We start from the raw sequence: 18,842 nt of genomic DNA, 5'->3' as shown, positions 1-18,842 counted from the left end.
CGCCATATGCCCAGATATGTGAAACTAGTGACCGGGCTAGAATAGTGTCTGAGTTGGTTCCGATCTGTAGCTCCGTCATTGGTAGCTTTAGAAATGTAGCCTTAGGCCGTGATCATACAGGTAAATGCGCGTGGCGCTGTGCGCCTGAAAAACAATAGCGTGCGCGCCACGTGGAGCTGCAGGAGCGGATGTCTCCTGGCGCAATCTGCAGATTTGTTCTTGGCTGGAGACGGGTGCGTCATGTGAGCGGTTCCAGCCAATGAGGGTGAACCGCTCACGGCCACGCCTCCTAGCCTGCTCTCCGCCGGCTCCCAGGTATAGCCGCCATGCTGCTTCCCGCGTCCCGTACTGCAGTCCTGCTAGACTTTGCTCAGGATTTTCACCTCTTAGGCTTCTAGTCGAGAACCGATCTATATCTGAGCCTGTTTATTATGCGGTTTCGTGGCAGTGTGTTAATAAAACAGATCCGTGGATTTAAAAGTGTGTCTTCCTGTCTGTCTGTGTTTGTCACTGTTTCTATCCTCTCCATCTTCAGGATGAACATTCATTGATCATTTGCCGTATTTAGTCCTGGTGGCGTTACTGATCGGCCTTGTAATATCAGTTTCTTAGCAGCTCAACCGACTATCGCTGACAATGGAGTAACAAGTTTGTCTAGTATTTAATCTGCATCATGGCCAAAAATAGCCCAGCCACGGGCGAGCCCAAACAGCCGAGTTGTCACCTTAAGGCGGTGTTTCTGGACTTCTCTCCAGAAGTGGAACATTTTCGCACATTCCCAGAAACCAGTGCGGTAAGGGTGCAGCCGGGGCTTATCGTGCTGACGGCAGCGGCACAATGGCTTGAAGGTTAAGCCCCGCTATTGCCCCTACCCGTCAAGATGGGAGCCCAGGAGTAGGGCATTGTGTGACCATCCTATTACGGCTGCCTGGCCTGATGCTGTGTGATCGGTAGCAGTTGGTTTCCTCCATGCTTATATAATGTAACGTATGGGAATGACTACTTTGCGTGTGGAGTGGGTACATTAGGCCTCGTTCAGGGAGCCAGCTGCAGGACTCGGAGGGAGGGCGGGAGGGAGGCAGTGCTGCAGTTTGCTGGGCGATCTGTGTTTATGCCCCAGCAGACTTTTCAGCGTTGGGGAGGGGGCGGGGTTACACACAGCAGGGTAAGTATCCAAGTTGCAGTCATGAAATCATTCTGAAGAATGATTTCATTGGCTGCCTTGGTCCCTGTGACGCTGCTGCAGCTCCAAAAAACGAAATTTTCGTTTATTGAAACTGTAGTCAGCTTCAACTCCTGGCTTCGTAGACAGGGCGGTTGCTACCCTGACAACCAGTATTCAAATTGAATACTTTGTTTCTCACGGCAGCACGCACGGCAGCATGCCTCCCTCCGAAGCCAGCACCCTGAACGAGGCCTTACACAGCCAGCCAGCACACAAAGGAAACGGCCCATCCCCAACTAACGCAGTTCCCAGTGGTCAGTTTGAATTTCTCACTCATTCTAAAACACTGCCACCTCCCAGGGCCCTGATTGGCCAACGCAGTGTCCATTGGCAGGTGCTATACCGCCCACCCAAGCGCTGCACCAATTCCTGCCGCTGCTGAGCGCTCCTTGCTGCGCCAATCGGAATATTCACTGCGGCCGATAGACTGGCCACGCAGCCTCGCTACGGCCAATCGGCGTCGCCGTAGATTTGAAATGGTCCGTGGTTGCAGGCAGCGCGCAGCAGCTGGGATCCGCAGATACTTACAGATGTAGCAAAGCTTATTGGCCCCCAGCCAGCACCGAGGGTTAATGCTGCGGGGGAAGGTGATGCGGAGAGGTGTCCAGTTTGCAAGCATGGACCCCCCCCCCCCCCCCCCAGCGCGACCGACACTCTCTTCGGAGCCGCAGATGTCGGCTTTTTTGGTCGCGGCCCCGGGGACAGTAAGTCTACATCTGTAATAATGCGGTCGTTATATTAGTGGGGTGGGGGTCATTATATTAGTGTGGCGTCATTATATTAGTGTGGCGTCATTATATTAGTGGGGTGAGAGTTATATGAGTGGGTGAGAGTTATTATATGAGTGGCGTGGGAGTTATATTAGTGGGTGGGAGTTATTATATTAGTGGGATGGGAGTTATTATATTAGTGGAGTGGGAGTTATTATATTAGTGGGTTGGAGTTATTATATTAGTGGGTGGGAGTTATTATATTAGTGGGTGGGAGTTATTATATTAGTGGGGTGGGAGTTATTATATTAGTGGGTGAGAGTTATTATATTAGTGGGGTTGGAGTTATTATATTAGTGTGGGTCATTATATTAGTGGGTGGGAGTTATTATATTAGTGGGTGGGAGTTACTATATTAGTGGGTGGGAGTTACTATATTAGTGGGTGAGAGTTATTATATTAGTGGGTGAGAGTTATTATATTAGTGGGGTGGGGGTTATTATATTAGTGGGTGGGAGTTATTATATTAGTGGGGTGGGGGTCATTATATTAGTGGGGTGGGAGTTATTATATTAGTGGTGTGGGGGTCATTATATTAGTGGGGTGGGAGTTATATTAGTGGGTGGGAGTTATTATATTAGTGGGTGGGAGTTATTATATTAGTGGGGTGGGAGTTATTATATTAGTGGGTGGGAGTTATTATATTAGTGGGTGAGAGTTATTACATTAGTGGGTGGGAGTTATTATATTAGTGGGTGAGAGTTATTATATTAGTGGGGTGGGAGTTATTATATTAGTGGGTGGGAGTTATTATATTAGTGGGGTGGGAGTTATTATATTAGTGGGTGGGAGTTATTATATTAGTGGGTGGGAGTTATTATATTAGTGGGTGGGAGTTATTATATTAGTGGGTGGGAGTTATTATATTAGTGGGTGGGAGTTATTATATTAGTGGGTGGGAGTTATTATATGAGTGGCGTGGGAGTTATTATATGAGTGGGTGGGAGTTATTATATTAGTGGGGTGGGAGTTATTATATTAGTGGAGTGGGAGTTATTATATTAGTGGGTGGGAGTTATTATATTAGTGGGTGGGAGTTATTATATTAGTGGAGTGGGAGTTATTATATTAGTGGGTGGGAGTTATTATATTAGTGGGGTGGGAGTTATTATATTAGTGGGGTGGGAGTTATTATATTAGTGGGGTGGGAGTTATTATATTAGTGGGTGGGAGTTATTATATTAGTGGGTGGGAGTTATTATATTAGTGGGTGGGAGTTATTATATTAGTGGGTGAGAGTTATTATATTAGTGGGGTGGGAGTTATTATATTAGTGGGTGGGAGTTATTATATTAGTGGGTGGGAGTTATTATATTAGTGGGTGGGAGTTATTATATTAGTGGGTGGGAGTTATTATATTAGTGGGGTGGGAGTTATTATATTAGTGGGGTGGGAGTTATTATATTAGTGGGGTGGGAGTTATTATATTAGTGGGTGGGAGTTATTATATTAGTGGGTGGGAGTTATTATATTAGTGGGGTGGGAGTTATTATATTAGTGGGGTGGGAGTTATTATATTAGTGGGTGGGAGTTATTATATTAGTGGGTGGGAGTTATTATATTAGTGGGTGGGAGTTATTATATTAGTGGGGTGGGAGTTATTATATTAGTGGGTTGGAGTTATTATATTAGTGGGGTGGGAGTTATTATATTAGTGGGGTGGGAGTTATTATATTAGTGGGTTGGAGTTATTATATTAGTGGGGTGGGAGTTATTATATTAGTGGGGTGGGAGTTATTATATTAGTGGGTGGGAGTTATTATATTAGTGGAGTGGGAGTTATTATATTAGTGGGGTGGGAGTTATTATATTAGTGGGGTGGGAGTTATTATATTAGTGGGTTGGAGTTATTATATTAGTGGGGTGGGAGTTATTATATTAGTGGGTGGGAGTTATTATATTAGTGGGTGGGAGTTATTATATTAGTGGGTGGGAGTTATTATATGAGTGGGTTGGAGTTATTATATGAGTGGGGTGAGGGCCATTATAATAATGGGGTAGGGTGTGTAGATATAATAGATGCACGTGTCCCTATTTTATCTGTGAAATGTTGCAGGGTGTGAGAAGCGTTGCCATGACAGAGACCAGGAGACATTTCTGTGCACACTGTCCTGCATTGTGCAGTTACTAGCTGCCTGCAGGCAGGGGTGTAACACCCGCCCTCTTTATGGGCTGGGACATGATACTGCCCGTGTGTATAGCACGGGTCACATGATCCCGTGCCGTGGGTACAGCACATGTCACATGACGGCTCCGGAGACTTCCTGGAGCACGGTGAGTGCAGATGTAATTAATGCAATAAACCTGCATTGTGCGTTCTGTTCTCTCACATCGGGTTCTTTTCTTGGAATTATGATGCTCTCCGAGTCCCGTGGGGCTGCACGGTCTCTATAAATACAGCTATACTCTGTCTCAGTGGCTCCCCTGCTGAAACCCCTCTCCTGGATTCCTATTAAATCCCGGATCACACACTCAATTCTCCTCCTCACCTTTAAAGCTTTACACTATTCTGCCCCTCCTTACATCTCAGCCCTAATTTCTCGCTATGCACCATGCTGACTCTTGCGTTCTGCTCCAGGATGTCTTCTTTCTGCCCCCTTTGTATCTAAAGCCCTCTCCCGCCTTAAACCTTTCTCACTGACTGCCCCGCACCTCTGGAATGCCCTTCCCCTCAATACCCGACTAGCACCCTCTCTATCCACCTGTAAGACCCACCTCTGTAACGAAACATGAGTAGCTCCTTGGCTGATACTTTACACCTGATACATAAAGCTTGGCCCCCTCCAGACGCTCTTACCAGAACGCCCTCCTACTGTCTCTGTACGTTCCTCCTACCTAACAATTAGATTGTAAGCTTTTTGGAGCAGGGACTCCTTTTCCTAAATGTAACTTTTGTGTTTGAAGAGCTTCTTCCCATTATGTGTTTATTTGTTAATCATTTGCTATTTATATGATTGTCACGTGTATTACTGCTGCGAAGCGCTATGTACATTAATGGCGCTATATAAATAAAGACAGACAGACAGATACTTTGTATTTAGCCTGGTCATCGCAGCTGCAGAGTTTCATATGAGGGGGACAGGAACCTATAGATTATCAGAGAGACCCCAGCAGTTCTGCTTATCCCATTGATGAGTTTATAATCTATGTTTTTGGTGCCTGAGGCACAGGGAGATAAAGTGACTTGCCCAAGGTCACAAGGAGGTCACACCAGGAATTGAACCAGGTTCCCCGGCTTCACACTCGGTGTTATCAATCCGTATCTTTACTCACTGAGCCGCTCATTCAGCCGGCATCAGGGGATGGCCAACTCCAGTCTTCAAGGACCACGAACAGGTCAGATTTTCAGGATATCCCTGCTTCAGCACAGCTGGCTCAGTTAATGCCTGCACCACCTGTGCTGAAGCAGAGATATCCTGAAAGCCGGACCTGCTGGTGGCCCTTGAGAAATGTTGGACACCCCTGGCCTTACATTAACTCCTATATAAGGAGCCCAAGGTGGATGTAGCCCATTCAGCATCTGAAGGGTTAAAGATTTCTCTGCTCTGCGCCCCCTGACCTTTGGTGTTTAACCATAAAACCCAGGGCTATATCCTCCCCACTTATTGCATTTATTACTAAGGGATTTAACCCACCGTCCCAGAAGGGAAGCGGTGATGTTGTAGGATTGAATTACCCTGTGTGGTCAGAGGGGATTGCAACGCAGAGTGACCAAAGGACGGGGGGACAGTTCCACGCTGCTGGACCCCAATGATTGGTGTAATAGGATTCATCCCCAAAAGACATCAGATAAAGATTGTTAAAAAAAACAAAAAACTTTAAAGCTTCTTGAAGAAAAAAAAAATCCTGATATTTATTTTATTAGTGTCAATCAGATCCAAGTAACCTACAGTGTGTCACTGTCACGCCAGGGTGGCCAGTCCCATCTCCCCTTCAGGTATGTAGGTAGGTATGTATGTATGTACATCTTTCTTTATATGGTGCCATCCACGTACACAGCGCTTTACAGAGGTAATACACAGGACATGATAGGAATAAGCGCTTCATACATAAAAGTAACAATAGGAAAATGAATCCCTGCCCCGCAGAGCTTACAATCTAAGGGGTAAGTACTTACAGAGACAGAAAGAGGGTGTTCGGGTAAGTGCGCCTGCAAGGGGCGAAGGTCAGCGTGTGAGGCGTATAGTATCAGGCGGCGGAGATACCCGTATGCTGTGTTACAGAGGGGTGTTTTACAAAAGGTCCTAAAGGTGGATAGAGAGGGCGCAGGTCGGGTACTGAGGGGAAGGGCATTCCAGAGGTGCGGGGCGGTCAGTGAGAAAGGTTTAAGGCGGGAGAGGGCTTTAGACACAAAGGGGGTAGAAAGAAGACAAGGGAACCCAGTGTCGGTGACCAGCCGCTCAGTCCTAAGCAGCTTTTCTGGTAGTATCATGGTTAAAGTACTGCGGGGCAGAGGGTTATTATACAACATCAAAACCAGCAGTGTATGCGAGGTAAAGCACTCACATAACATCTCTACAAATGTGCACTCCTAGGACATAGATTATATCATTGTTATTATTGCGACTCAGTGACCATGGGATAGAATATCCCTATGAAAGGGGGAATAACAATATACCCCGTATGCACCACTAACATTAATGTGCAGTATGGGGGTGGATTCATCGCCAGAGGGAAAAAACAATAACATATTATTAATTACTGTATATACAACGACGCATGTGGAAATTATTTTCAGTGGTTATTAAAATCCCCATTGGTGAGGCAGCCCGGGACTACAGGAAATACAATAGTATATCTTATACTATATTAGTGAAAGCACTGTATGCCTGCCTGCCTGCCTGCCTGCCTGCCTGCCTGCCTGCTGGATGTCCGGTGTCCCTAGGGGAAATCTCATTGGTCCCTTGGGCCGCCCCCCGCACACCTCTCATTGGCCTGAGGCGGAGTGACGGCCCAAAGGACACACAGGGACACACACACGCACGCACGCACGCACACACGCACACACACACACAGGGACACACACACACACACACACACACACACAGGGACACACACACACACAGTAGGGGGGGATGTACATTAGCAGCATGTATAACCCGGGGGGCCCTCACATACCCGCCGGAGCCTCCGCCTCTTCCTCCCCGAAATCAGCCTCCACACCCGCGCGCACCTCCTCCTCTCCCCGTGTCTCCCGCGCTTTCAAACCCCCCCCCCCCCCGGCGCCGCTACAGTCAGCGGAGGAGCGAGTGCCCGGGACACAGCGCGGGAGCGCCAACAACAAGCTGCCTCCCGCCTCAGTTCCACGTGGGAGCGGCCGGACGGGTGAGGGAGCGGCCTTCACCCACCCCTCACCCCCCTTCAAATCACCCCCCCTCCACCCCCCCCCCCCCCCGGCGCCGCTACAGTCAGCGGAGCGAGCGAGCGCCCGGGACACAGCGGGGGAGCGGCCACAACACGCTGCCTCCCGCCTCAGATCCACGTGGGAGCGGCCGGACGGGTGAGGGAGCGGCCTTCACCTCCCCTCACCCCCCTTCACCCCCCTTCACCTCACCTCCCCTCACCCACCCCTCACCTCCCCTCACTCCCCTTCCACCTCCCCTCCACCCCCCCCTTCACCTCCCCTCCACCCCCCCCTTCACCTCCCCTCCACCCCCCCCCCCTTCACCTCCCCTCCACCCCCCCCCCCTTCACCTCCCCTCCACCCCCCCCTTCACCTCCCCTCCACCCCCCCCCCCCCTTCACCTCCCCTCCACCCCCCCTTCACCTCCCCTCCACCCCCCCCTTCACCTCCCCTCCACCCCCCCCTTCACCTCCCCTCCACCCCCCCCTTCACCTCCCCTCCACCCCCACCTTCACTCCCCCTTCACCTTCCCTTCACTCCCCCCTTACAACCTCCCACCACCTCCTCACCACCTCCACCCCCCTTCCCACCTCCCCCACCCCCCTTCCCAACTCCCCACCACCTCCCCCCCCTTCCCACCACCCCCCCCCCTTCCCACCACCTCCCCCCCACCCCCCCCTTCCCACCACCTCCCCCCCACCCCCCCCCTTCCCACCACCTCCCCCCCACCCCCCCTTCCCACCACCTCCCCCCCACCTCCCCTTCCCCCCCTCCTTAGCACCACCACCCCCCCACCCCCACCACCTCCCCCCCACCCCCCCCCTTCCCAGAGGCGGAGTCACGGGCCAAAGGACACACAGGGACACAAACACACACAGACACACACACACACACGTAGACACACACACACACACACGTAGACACACACACACACACACGTAGACACACACACAGACGTAGACACACACACACACACGTATACACACACACACGTACACACAAACACACACACGTATACACAAACACACACACGTAGACACACACACACAGACACACACGTAGACACACACGTACACACACACACGTACACACACACACACGTACACACACGTACACGTAGACACACACACATGTACACGTAGACACACACACACATGTACACGTAGACACGTACACACACACACACACACACACACATGTACACGTACACACACACACACATGTACACGTAGACACGTACACACACACACATGTACACGTATACTCACACACATGTACACGTACACACACACATGGAGACATACACACACACACATGGAGACATACACACACACATGGAGACATACACACACACACATGTACACATACACACACACGTATACACGTATACACTCACACACGTATACACACAGGTATACATACACATAATGTATACACACACACACACATGTATACACACACATGTATACACACACACATGTATACACACACACACATGTATACACACACACACATGTATACACACACACACATGTATACACACACACACATGTATACACACACACACATGTATACACACACACACATGTATACACACACACACATGTATACACACACACACATGTATACACACACACATGTATACACACACACATGTATACACACACACACACATGTATACACACACACACACACACATGTATACACACACACACACATCTATACACACACACACGTGTATACACACACACACGTGTATACACACACATGTGTATACACACACATGTGTACACACACACACATGTGTACACACACACACACATGTGTATACACACACATGTATACACACACACACATGTGTATACACACACATGTATACACACACACACATGTATACACACATACACATGTATACACACACACACACATGTATACACACACACACACGTATACACACACACACACACACACATGTGTATACACACACATGTGTATACACACACAAACATGTGTACACACACACAAATGTACACACACACACACACACACACACACACAATGTATACACACAAACATGTATACACGTGTATACACACATGTGTATACACACACACACGTATACACACACACAATATATACATACACACAATGTATACACACACACACGTGTGTGTATACACATGTGTATACACACACACGTGTATACACACACACGTGTATACACACACACGTGTATACACACACGTGTATACACACACATACGTGTATACACACACACACACGTGTATACACACACACGTACACATACACACACACACACACACATGTATACACACACACACATACAATGTATACACACAAACATGTATACACACACACACCCCAGCACCACCACATCAGCACACCGGTATCCCATGCCCCCCCCAGCACACTGGCATTCTCGGCTCCCCACCATTCCCAGCCCCCATCAACACCATCAGCACCCACACATCGCCACCTTTGCACCTCCCCCATCGGCACACCCACATCCGCACCCCCACATCAGCACCAAACCCTCCCAAATCAGCACACCAATACAATCACCATCAGTACAGCCACAGCAGCACTACCACCGCACATGGGCCGCGTGGACCACTCCCCACCCAAATGCCACACCCACACCACAAACATCCCGGGCAACGCCGGGGCTCTCAGCTAGTCCAATATATTTTTCAGAGTACCAGAGTGTATCCGGAATGATATCATTAATATGGAAGCAAATATGGCATATAACAAATCAGCGTATAATTGGTTGTAGCAAGCTAATCAGATTGGGAGCCTCATCTGGATTATCGCGTCCCGTGAGAAGGCTGAAATCAGACAGGATTTCCCAGTGGACCAGAGCGGATCCCTGTGCATGATCCTGGGTGAAGGGGGGTTGGAAATGGCGCCCCCTCTCTGGGAGCCAGGCTGTAAATGATTTTCACATGCGTCGTTGTTTAAGAAATAATCCCCTCAGAACAGGGCATTACTGGCCAATAATGCCCTGGCTGGAAGAGTTGAACCCAGCCAGGGCATTATTGGACAGTAATGCCCTGTTCTGAGGGGATTATTACTATTATAGGTGTAATGGGTATTCCCCCACCCCCAATCGCAGATAAGAGTGCATGTGAGGGGGAACCTATATGTTACCAGGTGTGGTGCAATATACTTGTTAGGCTCACAGGAGGCCTGAGCCTCCGCCAGTGAGAGCCTGGGGTGAATCCTCTGGAACGATCTTACTTACAGCGCCTCCACCTGTGCAGGATTCTAGGAGTGTGGAATGTTCCCCACACAGGACCCACATATAGTAACCACATACACAGGAGTATAAGTATAACCGTTTACTATTTGCTAAATCAAACATAACACATACATCACCAATAACCTTCAGTGTCACCCTGTAACACTACTAAGCACAACTATCCTCCTTCTCACAGTGCCTTAACCCCACACTGTATTCCCAAAGTCCTTGTACCCAAGAGTCCCACAACCCCACCCACGTGTAGGACAGCGCTGCCCACTAAGATGAAGTGTATAGGTGGTGCACTTGGTGATTTGGGATAATACCTGCCCGGTGCTCCTGCAACCGGGTACCACAGAACTGTGGAAGAGGACCCGTCTGTATCCAGCGCCGAAGCCTCAGCGATGGGGTCTCTTTCTGAGCAAGCTCACCGCTCAGACTGTCTCTGCTCTGCAGAGAATGATCCACAGCAACACTGACCCTTCTGTCAGAGCACTCAGCACTGCAGCTGTGTCCCTGACTAAGCTGACTGCTAACAGGGCAAGATCTCTACCTAAGGGGCCTTCCCTGAAGCAGCCACAAACTGATGGGGAGTTGGGCTTAGCTGGGGCCTAGGGGAGGGGGGGGGGGTAACCTGGCCTAGTGTAAGAAGCCACTTGCTCCCTACACACACCTTCCCCTACCTTATCCCAGCACCAACTGACTAGCATGGTCTGTGCGCAACATTGTATCTTTCTCCAGCAGGAGAAGCTGCAAACTCTACTGGCTGTCTGGCTGCATGTGACAGGGATCATAGGGCAGTCCCCAGAGGCTGCTGGGTGTTGTAGTCCTTTATGGCCCTCTTTAACATTGGGGCCGCGTGCGCGCTGTGTAATGGCCGCCACCGCCAACTGCGCATGTGCGAACTGGGGGATGTCCCTGACTATGGAGCGCCTCTTCTCACTCCCTGTAATGGCCGCCGCACCGCATCTGCGCACGCGCGAGCCTAATGCCAAACGCAAGATGGCCGCCGTGTCACTTCTCTGCATGCGCGAGCCTCCGCGCCTGCGTGGACACAGTAAAGATGGCGGCGCGCTCACCCCCGCAGCAGCACACACGTCAGGGGGAAAGAAACCGGGAAACAGGGGGACCGGAGGGACCCTGGCTACATAGGCTAAGTGTAGGCTTTCCCCCCATAAATAAGACACACTTGTATAGTTATATAGAATTTTTTTATTAAAATAAAATGGTAAATACATTAAACCACCTCTACATACGCTTACACTGCAGCTATCTATATCTGCACACTGCCACCCCGTGTGTACAAACACACACACACACACACACTGCAGCCACACACACAAACTGCAGCTGCAGACAGACAGAAACTAGATAGACTGAAACTGCAGCTACAAACAAGCTGCAGACAGCCACTTTGCAGCTACACACATTCTCTCCCTCAACTCAAAATGAAGCTGTGTTCACGGAGGGAGGGGGAGGAGTCACTGCCTGGCTGCTGCTTCCTGGCCAATCCCCTGCCCTGTCTGAGAGCTGTCCCTGCCTCCTGTCCACTCCCCTGCCCTGTCTCAGAGCTGTTCTGACAAAAGGAAAAAGCTGATTGGCTGGAAATAAACACATTGAGGCTGCCAAAAATTCTGGGCATTACTGAATGAATAATGCCTGGAATTTTAACCAATCAGAGAGCAGGGATTTCAATAATGCCCAGAATTTTACAGCTCGAGCCTATAATTATAATGAACATTTTATTGTTTTTTCCCCTGACAATGTGGGAGCCATTGAGAATCCACCCCCATACTGCACATTGTTGTTGGTGGTGCATACAGGTGTAAGGGGTCACCCCCGGTTCCCCTGATCTTCCTTTGCCCCCTGCCTTACCCCTGTGGCAGTGGAGGAAGGGGACGGCGACTTCTCCCGGCGGGCCCCACCCTCTTGGTTATGGCGCGAGCTTCGCCCATGCGCAAGAAAGATCGCGCACGCGGTCCCCATAGAAAAGAGCTTTGCCAAGGACTACAATTCCCAGCAGTCTCTGGGAACTGCACTTTCACCCTTGTCACAGGCAGCATTGAAGCCAATAGAGCTGGCAGATTCTCATGCTGCAGAGTTGCAACAATGTTGTGTGCAGACAGGGTTTTTGTCAGTTGGAGCACACTAGTCAGTCAGAAACAGGAGCAGCCCAGGGAAGGAGGTAGGGTACAGGAGTCAGGGACTCCCTGTACTAGGCCAGCATCCCCAGGGCCCAAGGTAGCTAAGTACCCCTTTATAGTGAGTGTTGCCAGGGACAGCCCTCAGGTTAGGGACCCTGTCACTTGCATTAGTGGGAGCTGGGGAACAGAAGGGAAGAAAGGCAGCAGCGGACTTAGTGTTAAGTTGCAGGGTGTTGCTGCATGCGCTGATAGTGATCAGTTAAGTGAGTTGGAGTCAGGGAGCTGTGAGGGAAGGAAGGGTGCGGGGAGCGAGTGCAGCTCCTGCACCCATATAGGTACCCACACCCCAGGTAGGCCCCAACTCCCCACTAGGTTAGTGGGTAAGTGCTGAGGGAGGCCCAAGATAGGGACGCTGCCCTTAGTGTAGTGCTGCCTTGTCAGAGTCACGGCGGTCAGTGCTGTGAGGTCTGACAGGCAGGCACAGTGTTGTGTAGCACGTTGGCTGCACACATCCAGTGGGTCACAGCTTGTTGCTGCAGGCGCTGGGATTAGTTTAGTAACAGTCAGGGCTGGGAAGAGTTAGGGGAGTGGGGCAGACTATTAACCCCTGTAGGCCCCTAGGAGCTTCCCCTAAAGCCATTACAGGTTGCTGTGCTGTAGGGACGGCCTATAGTATAGCGCGTGTCACTTAGTGCTGTAGGGACAGGTCCTAGGTTAGGGATCCTGTCACGGTAGGGTAGATTAGATAGGGACACAGCGGACGCTGCGGTTCCTGCTAAGAGGTTCGGATCCAAGTTGGGGTCCTCAGAGACTGTTTCCAGGTTCGGATCGCCCCTGGCGGTCCGCGTGCAAGGAGTCCAGTGTGGGATCAGACGGAACCATCACACGACTGATCCTTTGTGAAGCCCGTTGGAGATCCGAGCACGGGAGTGCTTGGCAGGTACTATCTAATACACAAGTGCACCAACGGGCCCTTAGTGTAAATAGTGACTGCGCAGTCACCCATTGCCTCTCTCTGCAAGAGTGCGGGACATTGGGTGGGGTTCTTTGGGACACTGGGTGGGATCACCTGGTGTTGGGGAAGCGTCCTGCTGGACGTCGCAGTAAGTGTCTCCTCGAGAGAGGGACACCGGTTCTGATATGTTATGGTATTGACGTGATGATGTGTTATATGCTGTTCCCAGTAAATGGTATTAGTTAATATATAAATCACTGTGTATGGTATTATTGATTGTCCTGCGAGGAACCACTCCCCCTCTGGTGGGAGCCATCGCAGGTGGAGGCGCTGCATCGTTGTAAGTGAGTACCACTAGTATAATTGCCCCATGTTCCCCGTGGCGGAAGCTCAGCCCTCCTGCGAGCCAACAGGTAATGCACCACAACTATGGTAACCTTGTACGTTCCCTTGCACCCCACACTATATCTGCGATTGGGGGTGGGGGGGGAATACCCGTAATACACGGGGTATTCCCCCTTTCATGGGAATATTTCCATTCCATTATCACTGAGTCGCAATAATAACAATTATATAATCTATGTACTTTGAGTGCAAATGTATAGGGGATCTTGTGTGAGTGCTTTACCTTGCATACACGGCAGTTTTTGTAGAGAGAAGACATCCTTGAGCAGAACGCAAGTATTCTTACCAAGTATTGCGCTGCTGACCCCTGCTGGCAGCCCATGGGTTAACATGTTGAAAAGTTGACTGAAGTTTTTTTATTATTAAATTCGTTGAGTCTCATGTATTTTTTTTTTTTTACTTTTAATATTTGCGCGGTGAACAAAAGCTTGAAAAGTAAGATAGTAAGAATTTTTTTTATTACGATCGTTCAGTGTTCGTAGTCTGTATGCAAACCAGCTGCATGCGGCAAAGTGGGGTGTAGAGTAAGCGCTTGGCGTTGCCATGTGGACACTATACTCCAGGCTTTGGGCCTATAAAAAAAAAAAATCTAAAATAACTATAAACAAAAACAATTTGTTATCCCGTTAAATGCTGGAGGGCTCGCGGTACCCGAGTCACACGGCAACGCCGGTAAGTACGGTCACGTGACCGCGGCAGCCATTTTTCACACAACGGAAAAGAAGGTGTCCTCCATTTCATGCGTCGCGATGGTCAGGAGACCAGCCGGGTCAGAGGCAGACAGCAAGCAACTAGCGATGGTCAGGAGACCAGCCGAGGCCTGTCTCCTGAGTCCTGACCATCGCTAGTTGCTTGCTGCCTGCCTCTGACCTCGGCCCGTCTCCTGACCAACGGTACCCGCCAGAGCTTGGAGAGAGGCACAGTCTGATACACATCAAAAGCCACAAGGAGGAAGCGAGCTTGTCTACAGGGAAGACCACAATAATCAGGCAGGGAGGAACAGGAAGGAAGAGGCTGGCTGCAGGGAGGAAGCAGGTGCCGGCAATCTGCAGGGAGGAAGCAGGTGCCGGCAATCTGCAGGGAGGAAGCAGGTGCCGGCAATCTGCAGGGAGGAAGCAGGTGCCGGCAATCTGCAGGGAGGAAGCAGAGAACAACAGTCCTGTTGGCAGATTGACAAAACGCCACGCTGGGAGCGATAGAGACCAGGGTTCAAGAAGCACAAGTTTTGGGGGTGTTAAAAACCAGGATCTGAATCTCTAGCGTTTGAGATAAGCTTTAGACTAGTCTGGGGAGAACTCCATTTTGACCCCCCCCCCATCCCCGACACGGTTTTAAACGCTTATATATCCTAAATATAGCAACAGATTGTCTTAAAGGAGATCAGAAAACTAAATACAAATATATTGTAATTTTAACAGGGGGAGAAGAACCAAAGGGGAGGGATAAGGAGCCGAGTCTGAGTGCAGACTTACCCCAGAGGCGGATATTAAGAACCAGGAACGCATCTCTGCACGTCTGTCATATGTAAATGAGGTTGGTTGGTTAACCTGTTCTAACAAAAGTGACCTAGCCCGAGGAAACACTTGATAAACTCTGATCTAGGATATATTTTTTTTCCACTGCATATTTTTTTTATGGGATGGGAATCGGGGTATCCCGAGATACTAACCAGATTTACCTCTCCATCGATGGAAAACAAAATGGCTGCCAAATCGTGGGCCAATAGGAAGGAAGCTGCAACATCATCAGTTGCAGTTTCCTATTAGGCAGCCATGAAAATCCCCTTTCAAAACCAGGAAGTAATACCGGTATCTCGGGAATGGGGTGGTCCCTGCAGCTGAAAAGAGCGAAAGCTGGACACCTCCCAGGCCTGTCAAAATAAATGGGTCATTAAGGTGGGTTTCTCCTTTAATAGGATGTCCTATGTGTTTCTTCTTTCTGTAGGATGGATCTGAACGCCTATCTCAGGCGGGTCGGTATCACGGCCGCTGCTCCGCCTTCCCTGGCGGCCCTGCGGGAGTTGCACCGCCAGCACCTCCTCTCCGTGCCCTTTGAGAGTCTGAGCATCCACATCGGAGAGAGGATCATCCTGGACCCTGCGCTCCTCTACGAGAAGATCGTGGTGAGACGACGCGGAGGCTTCTGCTGCGAGAACAACGGGCTGTTCTTGTGGGTGCTGCAGGAGTTGGGGTATCAGCCACGGGTGTTGTCAGCCCAGGTGAAGAACATCAGTACCGGGGTGTATGGCCCACCATATGACCACATGGTATTGGTGGTGGACCTGGAGGGGCGGACGTGGCTGTGTGATGTGGGGTTTGGGGATGGGTTGCGGGTCCCATTCCCGTTGGAGGCGGGATGGGAAGAGGAGCAGGAAAACGGGGTGTTTAGGATAGAGGAAGAAGGGGGGCAGTGGTACATTAAGCGGAAGGAGGAAGAATACCCTGAAACGGGTGGAGGGTGGCGGGTCCTTTATAAGTTCACTCTAGAGGAGCGGAGGTTTGAGGAGTTCAGGGGAATGTGTGATTATAATCAGACCTCCCCCAGCTCCATCTTTTACTGCAAGTCCTTCTGCTCTCTGCAGCTCCCACGAGGGAGGCTGACCTATATGGGGTGGAAGCTGATCACCACAGTGTACACTACAGGAGGTGGCAGCGTGAGGACCAAAGAGGACCTCCGCGAGGACGAGATCCCAGACCTTCTCAGAGACAAGTTTGGGATTGTCCTTAACGGGACGCTGGTCCCTAAGGATGATGATATGGCTCTTCCACCTCTGGTCGCCTGAACACTCACGCAACTGAAGAGAAAGTGCCTTAGTGCAATAAAATATCAATGTACAGGGCTGGAAAAATACACTACCAGTTCACAACCTGGCCGGGGGGGACGTACTAACCAGTTTAAATCCTTTTTCATTTTAAATTCACACGAATATAAAACTTATTTTGCACAAAAATATATGGTGTATCTCTCTCCGATGTCTGGTTGTGTTCGGTAAGTCGTCTCCTCTGTAGATGAAGCTGTGACTGCCAATGTTTGTTACTGTTCATGTATTGAATTCTATTTATCTGACACACACACACACACACACACACACACACACACACACACACACACACACACACACACACACATTCTTCCCGCCCCCATAAATCTCTATCCTGTCTACCCCGCCACTTTCCATATCACCTCCCTGTCCTATTGCCCCTGTCTCTTATTCCACCCACAAACTATTCCCTCTTCCACAGTCTACACTACAGTGATTCTTTTATTTTCTTCCTTACGGCTTTCAGATCCAGGAGTGTCTGACACCTTTAATAATGGCTTCTGTTACCTCCAACCCCTGCTCATTTGCATGTCATTACCCAGAATCCCTGGCTGCAGGGGAAGAGATAACGGGGAAAGGCAGGGCTGCAGACTTGTCTGAGACACGGGACGGTGCTCACACGTGGGATGTGTATTTGTTGTTACTTCCAACGAAATCAATGTAATTTCTAAAATACAGTTCTCTCTATTTGTTTAAAACTGGAAAGACACAGAAATACACTAATGGGGGGGAGGTCTAATGTATGAAGACAATTTTGGTGCAAAACTGGGGCATTTTGCCACTGCATTGCACAGTACATTGCTCTAATTTTGCCCTTTGTGCTCCATCTTGCACCTTGGGGAGCGTCAGTAGGAGGAGTTGGGGAAGTTACATCTCATTATAATCTGTGCACCATGTAACTCCCCCCCCAACTCCTCCTACTGACTCTCCCCAAGGTGCAAGCTGGGACAGAGACGCAGAATGTGATACATCTCATTATAATCTGTGCACCATGTATCACATTCTGCATCCCTGCCCCAGCTTGCACCTTGGGGAGAGTCAGTAGGAGGAGTTACATCTCATAATCTGTGCACCATGTAACTCCCCCCTAACTCCTCCTACTGACTGCCCCAGCTTGCACCTTGGGGGGGAGAGACGCAGAATGTGATACATCTCATTATAATCTGTGCCCCATGTAACTCTCCCCAACTCCTCCTACTGACTCCCCCCAAGGTGCAAGCTGGGGCAGAGACGCAGAATGTGATACATCTCATTATAATCTGTGCCCCATGTAACTCCCCCCAACTCCTCTTACTGACTCTCCCCAAGGTGCAAGCTGGGGCAGAGACGCAGAATGTGATACAACTCATTATAATCTGTGCCCCATGTAACTCCCCCCAACTCCTCCTACTGACTCCCCCCAAGGTGCAAGCTGGGGCAGAGACGCAGAATGTGATACATCTCATTATAATCTGTGCCCCATGTATCACATTCTGCGTCTCTGTCCCAGTTTGCACCTTGGGGAGAATCAGTAGGAGGAGTTGGGGGGAGTTACATGATGCACAGATTATAATGAGATGTATCACATTCTGCGTCTCTGTCCCAGCTTGCACCTTGGGGAGAGTTACATGGGGCACAGATTATAATGAGATGTATCACATTCTGCGTCTCTGTCCCAGCTTGCACCTTGGGGAGAGTCAGTAGGAGGAGTTGGGGGGAGTTACATGATGCACAGATTATAATGAGATGTATCACATTCTGCGTCTCTGTCCCAGCTTGCACCTTGGGGAGAGTTACATGGGGCACAGATTATAATGAGATGTATCACATTCTGCGTCTCTGCCCCAGCTTGCACCTTGGGGAGAGTCAGTAGGAGTTGGGGGGGAGTTACATGGGGCACAGATTATAATGAGATGTATCACATTCTGCCTGGAAGG

At 49.9% G+C, this 18,842-nt stretch overlaps 1 protein-coding gene across 10 annotated transcripts in view; it reads left to right on the top strand.

The window, feature by feature from the left end:
- LOC142463571 (arylamine N-acetyltransferase, pineal gland isozyme NAT-3-like) overlaps positions 1–17,057 on the top strand; it is a 30,068-nt gene extending 13,011 nt beyond the window's left edge. For 2 of the 10 annotated variants that reach the window (XM_075566489.1, XM_075566493.1), the window contains 2 exons: positions 15,524–15,638; positions 16,050–17,057. In XM_075566489.1, coding sequence (XP_075422604.1) covers positions 15,634–15,638; positions 16,050–16,887 — 843 coding nt within the window. In that variant the 5' untranslated portion in view covers positions 15,524–15,633 and the 3' untranslated portion in view covers positions 16,888–17,057. Of the gene's footprint in view, positions 1–4,155; positions 4,270–5,860; positions 5,941–12,760; positions 13,686–15,523; positions 15,639–16,049 lie in introns of those variants that run through there. The other 8 variants (XM_075566487.1, XM_075566494.1, XM_075566492.1 and 5 more) reach the window with 7 other exon arrangements.
- Positions 17,058–18,842: the final 1,785 nt, after the last annotated feature.

Source organism: Ascaphus truei, chromosome 11 (genome assembly GCF_040206685.1).
Source record: "Ascaphus truei isolate aAscTru1 chromosome 11, aAscTru1.hap1, whole genome shotgun sequence".
Taxonomy (NCBI): Eukaryota; Metazoa; Chordata; class Amphibia; order Anura; family Ascaphidae; genus Ascaphus; species Ascaphus truei.
This window is presented reverse-complemented; position numbering and strand designations above follow the sequence as displayed.